Source organism: Trichoderma gamsii, assembly GCF_001481775.2.
Source record: "Trichoderma gamsii strain T6085 chromosome Unknown Scaffold_28.2, whole genome shotgun sequence".
In the NCBI taxonomy this organism is placed as follows: Eukaryota; Fungi; Ascomycota; class Sordariomycetes; order Hypocreales; family Hypocreaceae; genus Trichoderma; species Trichoderma gamsii.
In genome coordinates, this window is record NW_020171365.1 from 74,875 (window position 1) to 88,486 (window position 13,612).

Sequence of the window (13,612 nt, forward strand, 5' to 3'; positions counted from 1 at the left end):
GCCACGAGACCATCCTCGTCGCCCCGAGAGCTTTGGTTAAGCCGCAAACTCCCTTGATTTGAAGAAGACCGCATGCAGGGCTCAGCGATGACATAAACGAACCATTCTCTGCGCTGCCCAGACTCTCCTCGTATCTAATCTCCCTCAGGGAGTCGCGTCGCCATCATGCCTGACCTGGGCACCGGCCAGAAGTTCACCACCGCCACCACTGTGGTCGCGGGTGTTGCAGCTCTGTCAGCAACGGTGGTATCAGCGATGTAAGCCGTATTTCCGTCCCGCCGACTGTGAAGCGTTCTAACCAGTGCCGTGGCAGCTCGATATGGCTACAAGCAAAGAACTATCGCAAGCCGCTGCTCCAGCGCTATGTCGTCCGCATCCTGCTGATGGTCCCGATATACTCGATCGCATCATTCACAAGCATGGTCTCATTAAGAGCTGCTTCGTTTTTAGACCCTGTTCGCGACATTTATGAAGCATTTACGATATATACCTTTTTCCAACTTCTGATCAACTACTTGGGTGGAGAGCGGTCGGCCATCATTATGCCCCACGGTCGGGCTCCCGTCCACCATCTATGGCCCATGAACCATGTGCTATCCAAAGTCGACATCTCAGACCCGTACACATTCCTCGCCATCAAGCGGGGCATTCTTCAGTATGCATGGCTTAAACCCATCCTCGCTCTCGCTGCTATCATCATGAAGGCCACAGGCACCTACCAGGAAGGATATATCGGGGCTAAATCTGGCTACTTTTGGAGCGGCATAATCTACAACATTAGTGTCACAGTCAGCCTGTACTCGCTCGGGCTGTTTTGGGTTTGCATGCACAAAGATTTGGTGCCATTCCGACCCGTCCCCAAATTCTTGTGCATCAAACTCATCATTTTTGCATCATATTGGCAGGGGTTTTTCCTGTCGATTCTTGTCTGGCTTGGAGCTATCCCCGATGACGTTCAGGGTTACACACGTGACAACTTGGCAGCGGCCATCCAAGACGCCCTCATCTGCGTGGAGATGCCGATTTTTGCTGTTGCCCACTGGTATGCCTTTTCTTGGCACGACTTTGCCGATAATAGGATTCAGTCGGCTCGCATGCCGCTCAACTTTGCTTTCCGCGATGCATTTGGTGTCAGAGATCTCATTGAAGATTCGAAAGAGACATTCAGAGGAGACAAATACGGCTACCGGACATTTGATTCTGGCGATAGGGTCATTGCGCACGAAGATTCTAGCTCAAGATATGCTAGACTGAAGGAAGGCATGCGATATGAACGTGGAGGCAAAGGCAAATATTGGATTCCAAAGCCAGGAGAGGTGAATGCGACAGCGCCATTGCTGGGTAATGACAATGGGTCATCCAGCTCTACTCGCCCCGATCAACTCAACGAGAATACCCATGGAACATTTGACGAGCCGGAAATTGATGCTGATGATGAGCGCCTATATGACAAGGCCCGAGCACTGGAGTATGGGGATTGGAATGTAAGTCGTTGATCTTTTTTCGTCGTAAATATTTGTCTAACATCCGCTGACAATGACAATAGTACCCCGTCATCACGGCAAGCGAACCGCTCAGGGAACGTTATGCATCCTGGGCAAGCAGCTCAGAGACCAGAATTCTCAACTCTCATACATACAACAGCGTCCCAACCGGCAACGACGCAGCCGAGTCATCACAGCAAAAAGGCAAACAAACTGAGTCAGAGCAACAAGAGCCGCCAGTGGTTGTTATTAAGAAGAAGAAGAAGCCGAAGAAGGTTGTAAAGCACCCGGATCCCAAACCATCTGATGTAATTTCCGACCACGAAGACCAAGACAATGCCAGAGCTGCACAGGGCTACGATGGCAGCCACACCCCAGCCGCCGAAGAGCAGGGGCCGTGGGCCTCTACAGAACGTAACGACGCACGAGAGAGTGTATCCAGCTACCAAATATCAGACTCCGACGAGTTCCGGAACGTTTGGGGCGCTGATAACAAATAAGCAGGCGTTTATTCACTTGATTGTTATGGAAAGCTGCTAGAAGGATTTCAGATCTATATGCCTACTCCACTTAGTCAGACAGGCATAGCGAGGCGTTCTTTGGGTGACTGGAAATTAGGAAGAGGGAAAATACCAGATTTTTTTTATTGATGTATGCGGAATATACCACTTACATACGGCTGCCTATTCGTTTCAATTGGCAATCTTGTTTTCCTTTTTATCTTTTTCCAATTTTGACACGATTGTGCTGCCAGCGAGCAAATGGACAGGAGTTGCACTTGTTGAAGCACTTTATTACTTTTTAACAAATATACTATATACTACTATTTACATCTTGTTTTATTTTTTTACCTTTTTTACTTCCTCATGTATCCAGATCAAGAGCTGGCTCCCTTAGACATGTCAATCAACAGCTGCTTCGCGTCAGCTGCACTCACACTCCCCGGACTGGGCGGCAATGGACCAGTCGTCCAGTTACTCGGTGTGCTGCCAAGCACAAAATCGAGGCTTCCTCCATGAGCAAAAATATCATACCAGCTCACCCAGCTCTTGTTCCACGGGCGGCCGTTGACTTTGAGCGACTGGACGTAGTAGACGTTCTCGCTGCCGCCAGTGGTGGTGATCTTGAGCTTCTTGCCGCCCCCCAAAGAGATGGTCAGGTCTGTGAACCAGGGAGATCCGATGAGGAAAGTGGTTTGACCAGTTACGGGGAATAGGCCAATCATACTCCACAAGAGCCAAGACTCCATAGCTCCGGCGTCACTGTTACCAGGAAGGCCGCCTGGCGTTGGGGCATAGTACGATTTGGCGATGAAGCGGCTTCTCAGGACGGAAAGGTCCTGTCTGTTGACATAATTGTACAGATAAGGGGTGGCGAAACTGGGTTCGTTGCCAGGATTGAAGATTGTGCTGCCAAAGGCGCTGTTGCCGGAGTAAATGCCGGGCTGGAAAGTCATCTCAAGGCGCTTGACGAATGTGTCTGCTCCGCCGCAGTAGTCGACGAGGGTTCCCAGGTCATGGTGAGCGTTGAAGGAGTATTCCCAGGGAAGAGCCTGGTAGTACAGGTCTGCCCAGTAGCAGCCGCCGCAGGAAATGGGATTTTGGGCGATGAAGCCACTGGTGTTTCTCGGGCCGAGGAAGCCAGAGAAGCCGAGGGCGGTCATGTTGGTGTTCCAGTGGTTGCGCCAGTTGTGAGATCTGTTGAGATACTTTTTGAAGTCGTTTTGGAGACCAAGACCGTTGGCAACAGTTGCCAGCGAGAAATCGTTGACGGCGCTGCATAAATGTTAGGTTAAATGAAGATAAAACAGGATGTGGAACACGTACTATTCAACGGCTCGGCTCACAGATCTTCCAAAGCGAGGCGTGATGTAGCCATACTGCAGCCAATCCGGCAGAGCGCTTCGTCCTTCTTTAGTTGAGCCCGTAGGATCGCGAGGATCGTTGTTATTGGCCGGCACGACTTCAGCATTCTTCACCATGGAAGCATAGGCGCCCTCCCAGTCAACCTTGCCGCGCACACCCTTGACATAGGCATCAGCGAAGACGTTATCGCTGTTTGAGCCTCCTTGGACGGCACCGTTCGAAAACGAGGAACGAGCATCGGAGGTGTAACCTTCATTGCGGTATATGTCAATCATGGATCTCAGGAGCTCTTCATAAAACACTGGTTGAAGGATGTGAAGCAGAGAGGTTGTGCAGCGGTGCTGTTGAGATGTTTGTTAGTATACCGCATATGATCGAACAATCAATAGCTTTCAGACTTACTGTGTCCCAGAAAGTGAAGATATCATCGTAGTAGGGTTCGCCAGAGCTCCAGAGAGGGTTTTCGCCCGTCTTGTTCGTTGGGAGCAAATGCATGAAATAAAGCGCTGAATAAAGCTGGTTCAGCTTCGTGACATTGGTCTCAGTGGTTGTCACTTTTGACAAAACCTGTGTGTTCCAAGCATCTCGAGTTCCCTGGCGCACAGTCGCAAGACTGGCGCCCTTGGGAATCTCTGCGTTCACATTGGCGCATGCTTGGGACTCTGAGATGAATGAAACTCCGACTCTGGAAGTCACAGAGGTTTGCTGAAATGTGAAGAGCGCACCCAGTCTCGCAGTCTGGGAGCTATAGCTGGTCTCCTCGTTTGAAAATGCAGCCAGAGTTGATGTGTTTAGGCTCGTTCCAATAAATGTTTTGAAAGAAGCTGGGGCGTCGAAATATCCACAGAAATAGACTGTCCAAGGACCAGCTCTGTTCCATCCCTAAAATTAATCTTAGTACTCTTCAGATTTCCAAAAAAATGGATAGGCGGGATCATGACTCACATTGTTATAAGTTCCTGATCCAGTATAATAGTAATACCCGGCATCAGTATCTTCTTTGACATTGATACTACCTCCCAAGAAGTGCTGTTCTAGGCCTTGGCCCCGATAAGACGACAAGACGTGAGACACGTCAACAAGGACATTGAGATCTTTGTTGACACTAGGGAATGTGTACTGAAACATGCCCGCTTTGTTGGTGGCGGCCATTTCCAAGACAGTACCAGAACCAAGACTTGCTTTGTAGTAGCCAATCTCGGTATAATCAGGCGCGGCGCGCGTATCGTTGATGGCGTCGCTAAGGGGGTTGTTTACCGTTCCGACCACGGGCATCTGAGAGACGACGCCGTATTTGGGAGCGCCTCCAGTGCCGCTTTCATGAAGCATGGTGAAGCCCGTGAAGTTGCCGTTTGCAAGATACCCAGAGTAGGCGTCTGTGCCAGAGTAAAGATCAGGGCCAAGCTTGACCATGCCCAGTGGTCGAGAAACGCCCGGGAAAGTGTTTCCGCCATTTGTTTCTCCCGTCTAGTCATATAAAGCGTCAGTTTAATGTTCGAAGCGTAGTAGACATGAGTAAACTGATGCTATACAAGACTTGGACAATTCACTTACACTGGTCAAGACATAGCTGGCTAGATCAACGGGAGGAAGCGCAGCCGAGTTGGCTAACGCGATCAAAGGCAATAATATTAATGTAGAGTACATTATGATTATAAATATGCACAGCCCAATAGATACAATGAGCATGCTGGAGGAGAACAGCCGTCGACGCCGTACATTACAGTAGACTTATATGCAATTCTCGAGCCATAGCATCTCTCACCCCCTCCTCTCGCTATTTAGAATGCCAAGGCGGAAAGCAAACGCCGCAATATGCATGCTCCGCACAAAGAGAAAAGCAGCAACAAGAGTTCCTTGCATGCACTGAACACTAGGTACACATAGAATCACGTTCCTGGGAGTTGATCATGAGTGGGCGGCGCCTGAGAGACAACGTGGGATGCGCATGCCACCTGAGTGGCTAAGAGCCCTGCATAATGCCCAAATAGGCAAGACGTCCAAATTGGAGGGTCCGTCGAGATCTGTGAGGGGACGGCCGTTCAAGTGCCGAAGTGGCACAATATCAAGCAGTACTGTTATCATATTAGTAACTCGATCTTGCGATATCGTTCGGACGAGCACAAATCGCGCTTTTTTCTCTTGTTGCAGAAGCGAGGGGGGACAGGCCGGAATAAACAGTGCCGAGTCTTGGGGCCGGCGCTGTCTCTCCGTAATGACATGTCTTACAAGTTGGTGAAAGTCATAATTAAACATGCCCACTTCGGCCGTGTCTCGCGCCTGTTCAGCCGACGAGGATTGTTGAAAGAGCACGCGCCATTTTGGATGAAAGAAGTCAATAAATGAAGACGTGTCGCATGACTTGCAGCCAGAAGCGGCAGGATCACGGACGTGGGCTAGACCTCGTCTTGAGGCGTACGGCACCTAGAGCTAGTAGTCTTGGTTCACAGCAATACAAGAGATGCAACGTCGACTAACAACTTTTTACTGTATAGCATCTGCTTGAGCACCTACCATTTGTGGAGATGCCGTATTAGCCTATAAGTGGTGTAAAGAGGGCCTTCTACATTAAGCTTCTTTCATATAGGCTTATGGAGAAACTATTAAATAGACAACCGACCAAGAACCCTAGTAACTGGCTTGAGTCATAGATTAATCAACTCAAAGTAACCAGACACGGCATGTAATGAACAGGTTTTCAGTCTTCTTGTAGGGTGTATTTGGGCAGACTCTCTTCTCTGCGGGGTCGCAGGCCGGGAGAGGCGTTCTAGGCTCGAGGCACTTGCATCTCGTGGCGCAGACCCAAACAAGTTAGTCCCAGGAACGCAGCATCTCGGGTTATCGAGAGTGGATTCATGTGCAGCTACGGTGTTTACATGTGATGGACACTTATCGTCTACGTATAGGTATAAGGGAAAGTTTGATATGGCATATCTATTGTATCGCCCAGAGCATTCACATGCAAAGATACCTTTGAGGTTGGCATAAGACCATCTTACTAAGGCGAGCTTCCAGAGCGAAACAACATCGGATGAACTAGATCACAATGCGGGGTAGCAACACAGATAGAGCTTCATTGTCATGTTACTGTGCCATCTTATCACTCCAAGCCACGTGCAGGCGAGAACAAAGGAGCAGAGCCAACAGCCATATATGGGTGTGCTGATGTTGCATAGCAAAGTCACAGTATTGCCTTGCCCTGAGCAGCGTGACTTGACATACATGTGGCAGCACTTACAGGGGGTTGAGAATTTGCCGAACTCCGATGCTTACACATTGCGAAATGTTAGGAATCGGAGCTTCGTTTCTAAGCGGTAGAATCTTATACTCCCGTCAGAGTTGCATGTTGACCTCTAGTATCACTCATTCATTATCACAGTCTCTTTGAACATTGGAGATGGTGGGGTTCGTCCAGTGTGTATCTCTGAATCGGGGAATTTGATCTCCCGCGGATTAACATGGCGCCGACAGCTTACCTCAGCAAGCCCGCACAAAAATGGAGGGACACAGAAATATACGCACACTTTCACCGCCTGACATCTGCAGCCACTGTCTGCTCCTGTTGTCCATCTTTGTGTGCATAATCTCCCTGCAGGCCCTCTTTTTTTTTCTGCATACCGCTTTGCCACCGACAGGCGGTCTGGAAATATTTTGTCGATAACGCGGGCAGAATCCACGAGGCCCACGTCAGAACCGCAGCGCTGCTTGTGTTCCGCCTTTTCTGCCACCCGCCGGCAACAGCATCACCACCGACCGCCAAACGGCCGCCATCGAGACGCCCAGGCCCTTCTGCGCCGAGCCGAGCGTCTCCAATTGCATCGAATCGAACCGCCAGCCCTGCGCAATGGGTCGCAAGCCGAACCCCCTCATCCTCGAGTACTTTGTGCGCGGGCCAAAGCTCAACGACAACAGCAACCGCTATCCGCACACCTGCAAGCAGTGCGGCGAGAACTTTCCCAAGGGCCGCATCGACAGCCTGACGACGCACATCACCAAGAAATGCCCGGCCATCTCCGATTCCGACCGCATGCGGGCGTGTCTCGAGCTCCACGGCATCACGGCCCGAGCAGCTGTTGAACGGCAGCCTCACGGCGGGGTCTCCGTCAATGTCAATGGCCAGCCGTCCGCCCAGCTTGCGCCGCCACAGGGAGGATGGAGTGCTCTCGAGACACTGGCCGAGGCATCGCGCCAGGTCGATCTTAACGAGAACAGTCGAGGCCAGAAGGCACCAGACGCTGCCAATCCGGCCAATGGCGGTGGATTCGTGACCGATCGCCTGGAGCTGCAGGAGCAGTTTACGCTGGAGAACCCTCCCCAAGCTTATGAGAGCCGCCCTCAGACAAGCACCAGCGTCAAGAAAGAGAAGAGTAAGCATCAATTGCCTCTCCAGGTTGCTGTTTTTGTTTGTTTCCATTCTATTTTTTTTTTTTTAAAAAAAAAAAAATCGCAGCAGCTTAGCTAACTAATTCTTGTTTTCTGCAGGCACCGTTGCTGTGCAAGTAGCGTCACCGACTTCTGAGCTCTCACCGGAAGAACGCCTCCAGGCTTTGCTCCCCCCTAGCGATGTGCTGCCAGATGCTTCCAACATCTCCGTTGCCGTTGCCGCCACGGCTCGCTTGAACCCTTCGTTTCTCGACCCCCAGCTTGTCCATACTGACATCCCGCCGACCTCGTCTCCTCCAACCGTAGAGCCACAAGCGCCCATCGACCCAATGCCAACCGCCCCTTTACCCGTCTCCCTACCCGATACGAGCGTTTCCCAGCCGTGGGGCGAGATGACATACTTGACCACCACTGCCCCGATCCCGCTCCTCACAGAAAGTTCTCCAGCGCTACCGCTTATGAGTCGTGGCGGTGTCCGAATGGATACGAGTGACGGATTAATCAACGGCAGAGCCCGCCATGCACGGTCGAGATTTACTCCTGCTAGGCGGAAAGAAGTCCAAGAAGTACGTAAGATAGGTGCTTGTATAAGATGCCGGATTTTGAGAAAGAATTGTGGCAAGGGGACTCCATGCGATACCTGCCGCAAAGTCTTGGCACCTCGTGTCTGGAGGACTGGCTGTGTCCGCACTCGACTGCACGAACAGCTCGACCTGTATGCCGCTGGTGTTCAGGTTGTCCTCTCCCAAAACCGCATTAACCTCATCAAGGACCAACTCAAGCTTACCAACGATGGGAGCGTGATTGAAGTATCACACTTTCCTGAAGCGGGAAAGAAGATTGTGTTTGGAGCCCTGGTGTATCCATTGGAGCCAAACGAAACTCAGGCAGAGGCTCGTGGAAACAAAGAGCCCTTTCACCAAGTCATTATGATTGACCAGGACTCGGAAGATATCCCAGCCAAAGCCGAGGCATACATGCGAGATGTGCTGTCCACATTTATTGAGCGCGAGCCGTCGAAATTTATGAAAGTGACGCTCGAAGCTGCATACCACCAGCTCTCAAAGGAAGAAGACGATCTTCTCAAGAAGGCTTTGGAGCTTTGGGGCCTTGTGGAGAGCATTGATCGCGAAAGGCAATGGACTATCCTGGAGAAGCCCAGCGCCGAAGGAGAAGAGCCGAGATGGATCAAAGAAGCGCAAAACGAAAACGACGCCGATATCTACACCATGATTTGCATGCAACTCAATGCTGCGGCCGAACGAAAAGCTAATAGCACTTCCAAGAGCCTGCTGAACCACATGGATAGGCTTCTCACTGATAGCAAAACAAAGGTCGGCTTCAAGATCTATCTGACCGCCTTAATCTTCCTCAACTGTGTGGAAAAGTCAACCTGGGCCTTCAAGGCTTGGGAGCAGGACCATCTCCGCCCAGGCTGGCCCCTTGAGCGCGACCCAAGCGTTTTCACTCAGCAGGGCGGAAACTTGGCCGGGCTGCTGAAAATGCTATTGTCTATTCGCAAAGCATTACCCCAGACAATGCGAAGCGAAGAGGGAAAGTTGACGGTCCAGGATAGAGACCCGGACATTACAGAGTACTTTAAGAACCTTGATCTTGATTGTAAGTTTTCACCCCAACATATCAACTTTCCAAGCCCTTTTGTCTAACCAGATCACAGTCGATAATATCGAAACCCGCCAAAAAGGCTCACAATTCTCTCCCGCCGACTCCCGTTCCCTCGAACTAGCTTTTTGCTCGCACCTTCTCCTCCCTTACCCTTCGGCCTAAAAAAACAATACCCATGAGATATGAGACTACGACATGACGCATAAATTTTTATTTCCTTTTCTTATCTATCAGTCTTACTATCACTGTTCTGTTCTTCTGCGATATAGATGATTAAGACGACTTTGCCTCACTGGCGTGGAGACATATTCTCCTTCATTTTCTCCTATTTCCCCTGACTCAAACTGAAACGAAGCGAGACGATGCATGCAAATATTAGACGGCGGAAAAGTACAAAAGCGAAAAAGTACATATACAATCACAAACCAAAACACATATTCGCGACATAGAAGAGAACTTTGTCAAGGCAAACCCTTCTTAGCCTCAGTTACACTCCAAACGATCTTCGCATAACACCGGCGTTGGTCCTGGGGTATCCATGCTTTTTTTTTTTTTTTTGAGACTCTCCCTATATTTGCGAAAGCAAGGCACACAAAAATGTGATAGAGGAACCCTGCTCGGGCTCCCATCATTATGGAAGAAATTTCCTTTTCTTTCCTTTGTTTTCTCTATATCCTTATTTATATTATATTCATAGAGCGATGGCGCAATTTCTGCGGCGGTATGACACTGTGTAGCACCACGGGAGCTGATTCTCGAGGCTGTCAATGAGCCATAATCTAAGAAAACAGCGAGCTCACACATACGGGGCACGATATATAGTAATAGATGATTAATCACACTCGCAATATAAAAGAACGTTCTTCTCGAAGATCAAATTTCCAATGCTTCTCATTCATGCTTTCTCTATCGTCCTACCAATGAATTAACTAAAACCGCTCCGTTTGCTCTTCTTCAAATGCACCAGTTGCCAACCCTCTAAGTCGGCGACAAGCTTCCACTATCCACACGCGAAGATCCTTGTCCCGCCGCCCGCCTCGGCTTCTTAAAGCAAGCGAATTCGTTCTTGCTCGCGTCCCTAAGCTTCTTTAGCACGTTGCGCATCTCGGGCAGCTCGTTCTGCAGTCTCGCACGGGCGTCATTGTCCGTGCGGCTATCCAGCTCCTGGTAGATTTGGCCCTGCAGCTCCGAAGCTTTATCCGTCGTGTACTGGCTGAGCGTCTGGGCGATAAACTCCACGTCGAGGGTGGCTTGGATAAGAGCGCTGAGGGAGTAGCGCGAGCGCTTGCGGAACGCATCCAGCAGCTGCAGAGAGGTTTGTTCCAGCAAGAAGGAGAGCACCTGGGGCGTCAGAGAAGCAGCCGTGGTAGAAACTTGAGAGTGGACCAGCACAAGAGTCAAAAGCGTTTCGTATACGTATGGCTTTGCCGTCTGAGGTCGCTCGCCAGATGCGGGAGCCCAGTCCGGATCCTCGAGGCCGGCGAGGATGATTTCGCGAAGCTTCTCGGTGGCCTGCTTGGTGTACGACTGGAAGAGACGGGCGTCGATCTGGCCAAGCACGTCTTTGATGGTTTTAGACTCGTCTGTGAGCTTAACCGAAAAGGCGTTCTCAAACTGCGAGTTCAAGTTGGGAACGATTTGAGATCGCAGCGCTTGCAGGTTGCTCAGCGTAAGAAGCATTCGAACATTCTAAATACACATGTAAGTTTTTGAGAGAAGAGAGAAGGGGTATTCTCAAGACTTACTCGGTCTCCAGCGTCAAGCGTGCTCTTCCCTACTGATGATATAGCTACGGTAGAGACACCTCCTTCTTGGCCAATGGACCATTCGTCTTCGGCCTTTCTCACGGATCGCTCTGCATTCTCCACCATACCGCTGAGAGCTTTGTACAAGGTGGTTACGTACTGGCTCCGAACCATCTGGAGCAACTTGGCCGGCGGTGGCAGGACAATGTCACCCGCATTTGGCTTCGACATGGCTTCAGAGATGTAGAGAATCTTCTGCATGCCGGTTAGAAGGCCACCCTCAAATACCGCAAAGCTTGCAGGCATCCGCGTAACGTCGCCCGACTCTGCAGATGGCTGCCAATCTTCAATGAACTTCATATTCTCGGCGTCCTTGTTCCATGCGGCACAGAGGGCCGTCACGCAGCGCTCTCTGGAGACACCAGTCAAGGCCTTTAGTTGTTCGAGAACTTGGCCATTTCCTGACCGGATTGGGTCGATGGTGGCAAGATCGGAGGCACCTGAGCCAACTAATGCCAACATCTTACAGAGATAGTAAACTCCGCTGATGGAATTCGACCAAGGCGGCCAAAAGGCAAGCTTCTCCCAAGGCTCACCTTTTTTGGGAGACGAGGGTGGCGGGTTATTTGGATCAAAGTTGAATCGAGGGTCCCGTGAGGTTGGACTGAGAGACTGCCCGAATCCGTTGGCCGTTGCCGGTGAGTTGGGTGATAGGGGGAGCGGCGAAAAGACCATACTGATATCTTCAGGGGGAAGACCAGCAAAGAAATCATGGACGTGTCCTCGCAGCAGATCTACTAGCTCCACGATGCCCTTTTCGAGAACAATTATGTTATTCTGTGTCAACTGATGGTGCTTTTGAGACTCGTCATTATAGCCAGTAGGCAGTGTCTTTTGAATCCTGCCTTCTATGAAGCCCTGCGCAGTCTGCCAAAACTCGAGAAGGTCTCCGAGAATACCTTGGGGGGATATCAAGCTAGCCAGGAACGCAAGCATCTTCTCCCACAGCTCAATGACATCTGCAGAATCGCTCGAAGTCGGCTTGCTGTCCATGCTCTGTCGACCTAGTGTGCGAAGATGAGAGGCAATAACCCGACTTGAAGGCTTCTCACTGGCCGCCAATCTCCGGCGAAGCACCTCAATTTCCGCTTTGGTGTGATCAGCTGTTGACTGAATCTTGCTTTTGAGGAACTCATATCGGCTGAGAAGCCACACCCATATCGGACTCTCCCCAACGCCAAGCTCCAGTAACAGAGTAATGACATCCATGTGCTGATCCAGGCCTCGGCCACCGTGACTTTCAGATTTCGACAAGGTATGTAAGGAAACCAGCCTCTTCCACACCTCGCGTTTGAAGGTTTGGATTTGACGATCAACGTCATACCACACGCGGGCCGCCACCATGAGCTGGTAGAGCTCATCGTCCTCAGGCGACTGGCGTCCCAGCCTGTTTGATAATACGCGCGCGTCGTCTGCAAACTGCCTGGCGCGGTTATATGCTTCCACCAGGGTCTCGTAGTCTTTCCTTTTAATGCAGTCGGATATTATGGTGCTCAGTTCCAGCGGATCCTTGAATTTATTCACGTATTTTTGAAAGTCCTTCAGATGTTCTTCCTTTTCGCGACCGCCCAGAGCAGGGCCCCACACATCTTCTGCCTTGGCGGAAACGTCGAGTAGGGGGGCTTTGATTCCCAACACGCCATATTCACTCTCTTTGATGAGGGCATTCTTCTTTCGAGAATCCGCTGACATGGCCATTGGGCTGTTTAATCCACCCTTGCCACGTAAGCTCGTCCGGCTGGCGTGGCGGCCGTGAACTGAACTCCTCGCTCCGGGTCCTGATTCGGCGCCGCGGTATTTCATTTCTCGATAAACATTGTCTATAGTCGCCTTCGCCTTGACGAATCGTTCAAAGTTGCTCTCGACAAGGACCTTTAGAGACGCTGACTTCTGATCAATCGACTGGGAGAGGATGTCCAGGCCCTCGAGCAACGTGCGTGTATCGGCCCTGGCGTGAATCTGGGACAGGAATAAGGTGGGAGAGAAGGTAGTCGAGGACAGCATGAATCGATTGCCTATCAAGATGCGATCAGTATGCTGTGTTGTCGGGCCAGCCTCAACGGAGCTCGGCATTAAGTACTAGAGGAGCCATTGGAGACTCACGAAGTCGCACGTCGTCCTGGACCTGGAGGCCATTTTCCCTCAGCGAGCGGACAACGCTGTCGGTGGTGCCCAGCGGGTCAGGCTCGTCCTTCAACACCAAGTTGTTGACCCCTCCTTTCTTGCCCACGGCAGCACCTTTGCCGTCGCCAGAGGACTCGAGGGCCTGGTATCGCGACTTTTGGCGGCCGTGCTTCTTGGGGTCGCCCTCGTCGCCGGAGGAATCATCGTCCTTTTCTGCGGGCCATTCTGACGGATACGAGGTGGGCAGCTGGTAGAAATCGAGGATTGTTCGTTCGTAGTCGGACATGATGGCGGAATCGAGGCAGCCAGCGCTGTTAAGCTACGG

The 13,612-nt window shown here is 51.0% G+C and overlaps 4 protein-coding genes across 4 annotated transcripts; 2 read left to right on the plus strand and 2 right to left on the minus strand.

Annotated features, from left to right (window-relative positions):
• Window positions 1–165: 165 nt before the first annotated feature.
• TGAM01_v207483 (hypothetical protein) lies at window positions 166–1,984 on the plus strand (the record flags this gene model as incomplete). The annotated part of the gene is made up of 3 exons (XM_018805517.1): window positions 166–257; window positions 314–1,484; window positions 1,547–1,984. 3 exons carry the CDS (start codon window positions 166–168, stop codon window positions 1,982–1,984), a joined length of 1,701 nt encoding a protein of 566 aa, XP_018661177.1.
• A 377-nt stretch (window positions 1,985–2,361) lies between these two features.
• TGAM01_v207484 (glycosyl hydrolase family 92) lies at window positions 2,362–4,996 on the minus strand (the record flags this gene model as incomplete). Its single annotated transcript, XM_018805518.1, has 5 exons — window positions 2,362–3,259; window positions 3,311–3,690; window positions 3,752–4,231; window positions 4,295–4,816; window positions 4,904–4,996. The coding sequence occupies 5 exons, from the start codon at window positions 4,994–4,996 to the stop codon at window positions 2,362–2,364; spliced, it is 2,373 nt and encodes a 790-aa protein (XP_018661178.1).
• A 2,197-nt stretch (window positions 4,997–7,193) lies between these two features.
• TGAM01_v207485 (hypothetical protein) lies at window positions 7,194–9,520 on the plus strand (the record flags this gene model as incomplete). The annotated part of the gene is made up of 3 exons (XM_024550110.1): window positions 7,194–7,716; window positions 7,832–9,352; window positions 9,411–9,520. 3 exons carry the CDS (start codon window positions 7,194–7,196, stop codon window positions 9,518–9,520), a joined length of 2,154 nt encoding a protein of 717 aa, XP_024405130.1.
• Window positions 9,521–10,336: 816 nt separating this feature from the next.
• On the minus strand, window positions 10,337–13,573 carry TGAM01_v207486 (exocyst complex component Sec5; the record flags this gene model as incomplete). Its single annotated transcript, XM_018805520.1, has 3 exons — window positions 10,337–11,047; window positions 11,104–13,178; window positions 13,267–13,573. The coding sequence occupies 3 exons, from the start codon at window positions 13,571–13,573 to the stop codon at window positions 10,337–10,339; spliced, it is 3,093 nt and encodes a 1,030-aa protein (XP_018661180.1).
• Between the last annotated feature and the right edge of the window lie 39 nt (window positions 13,574–13,612).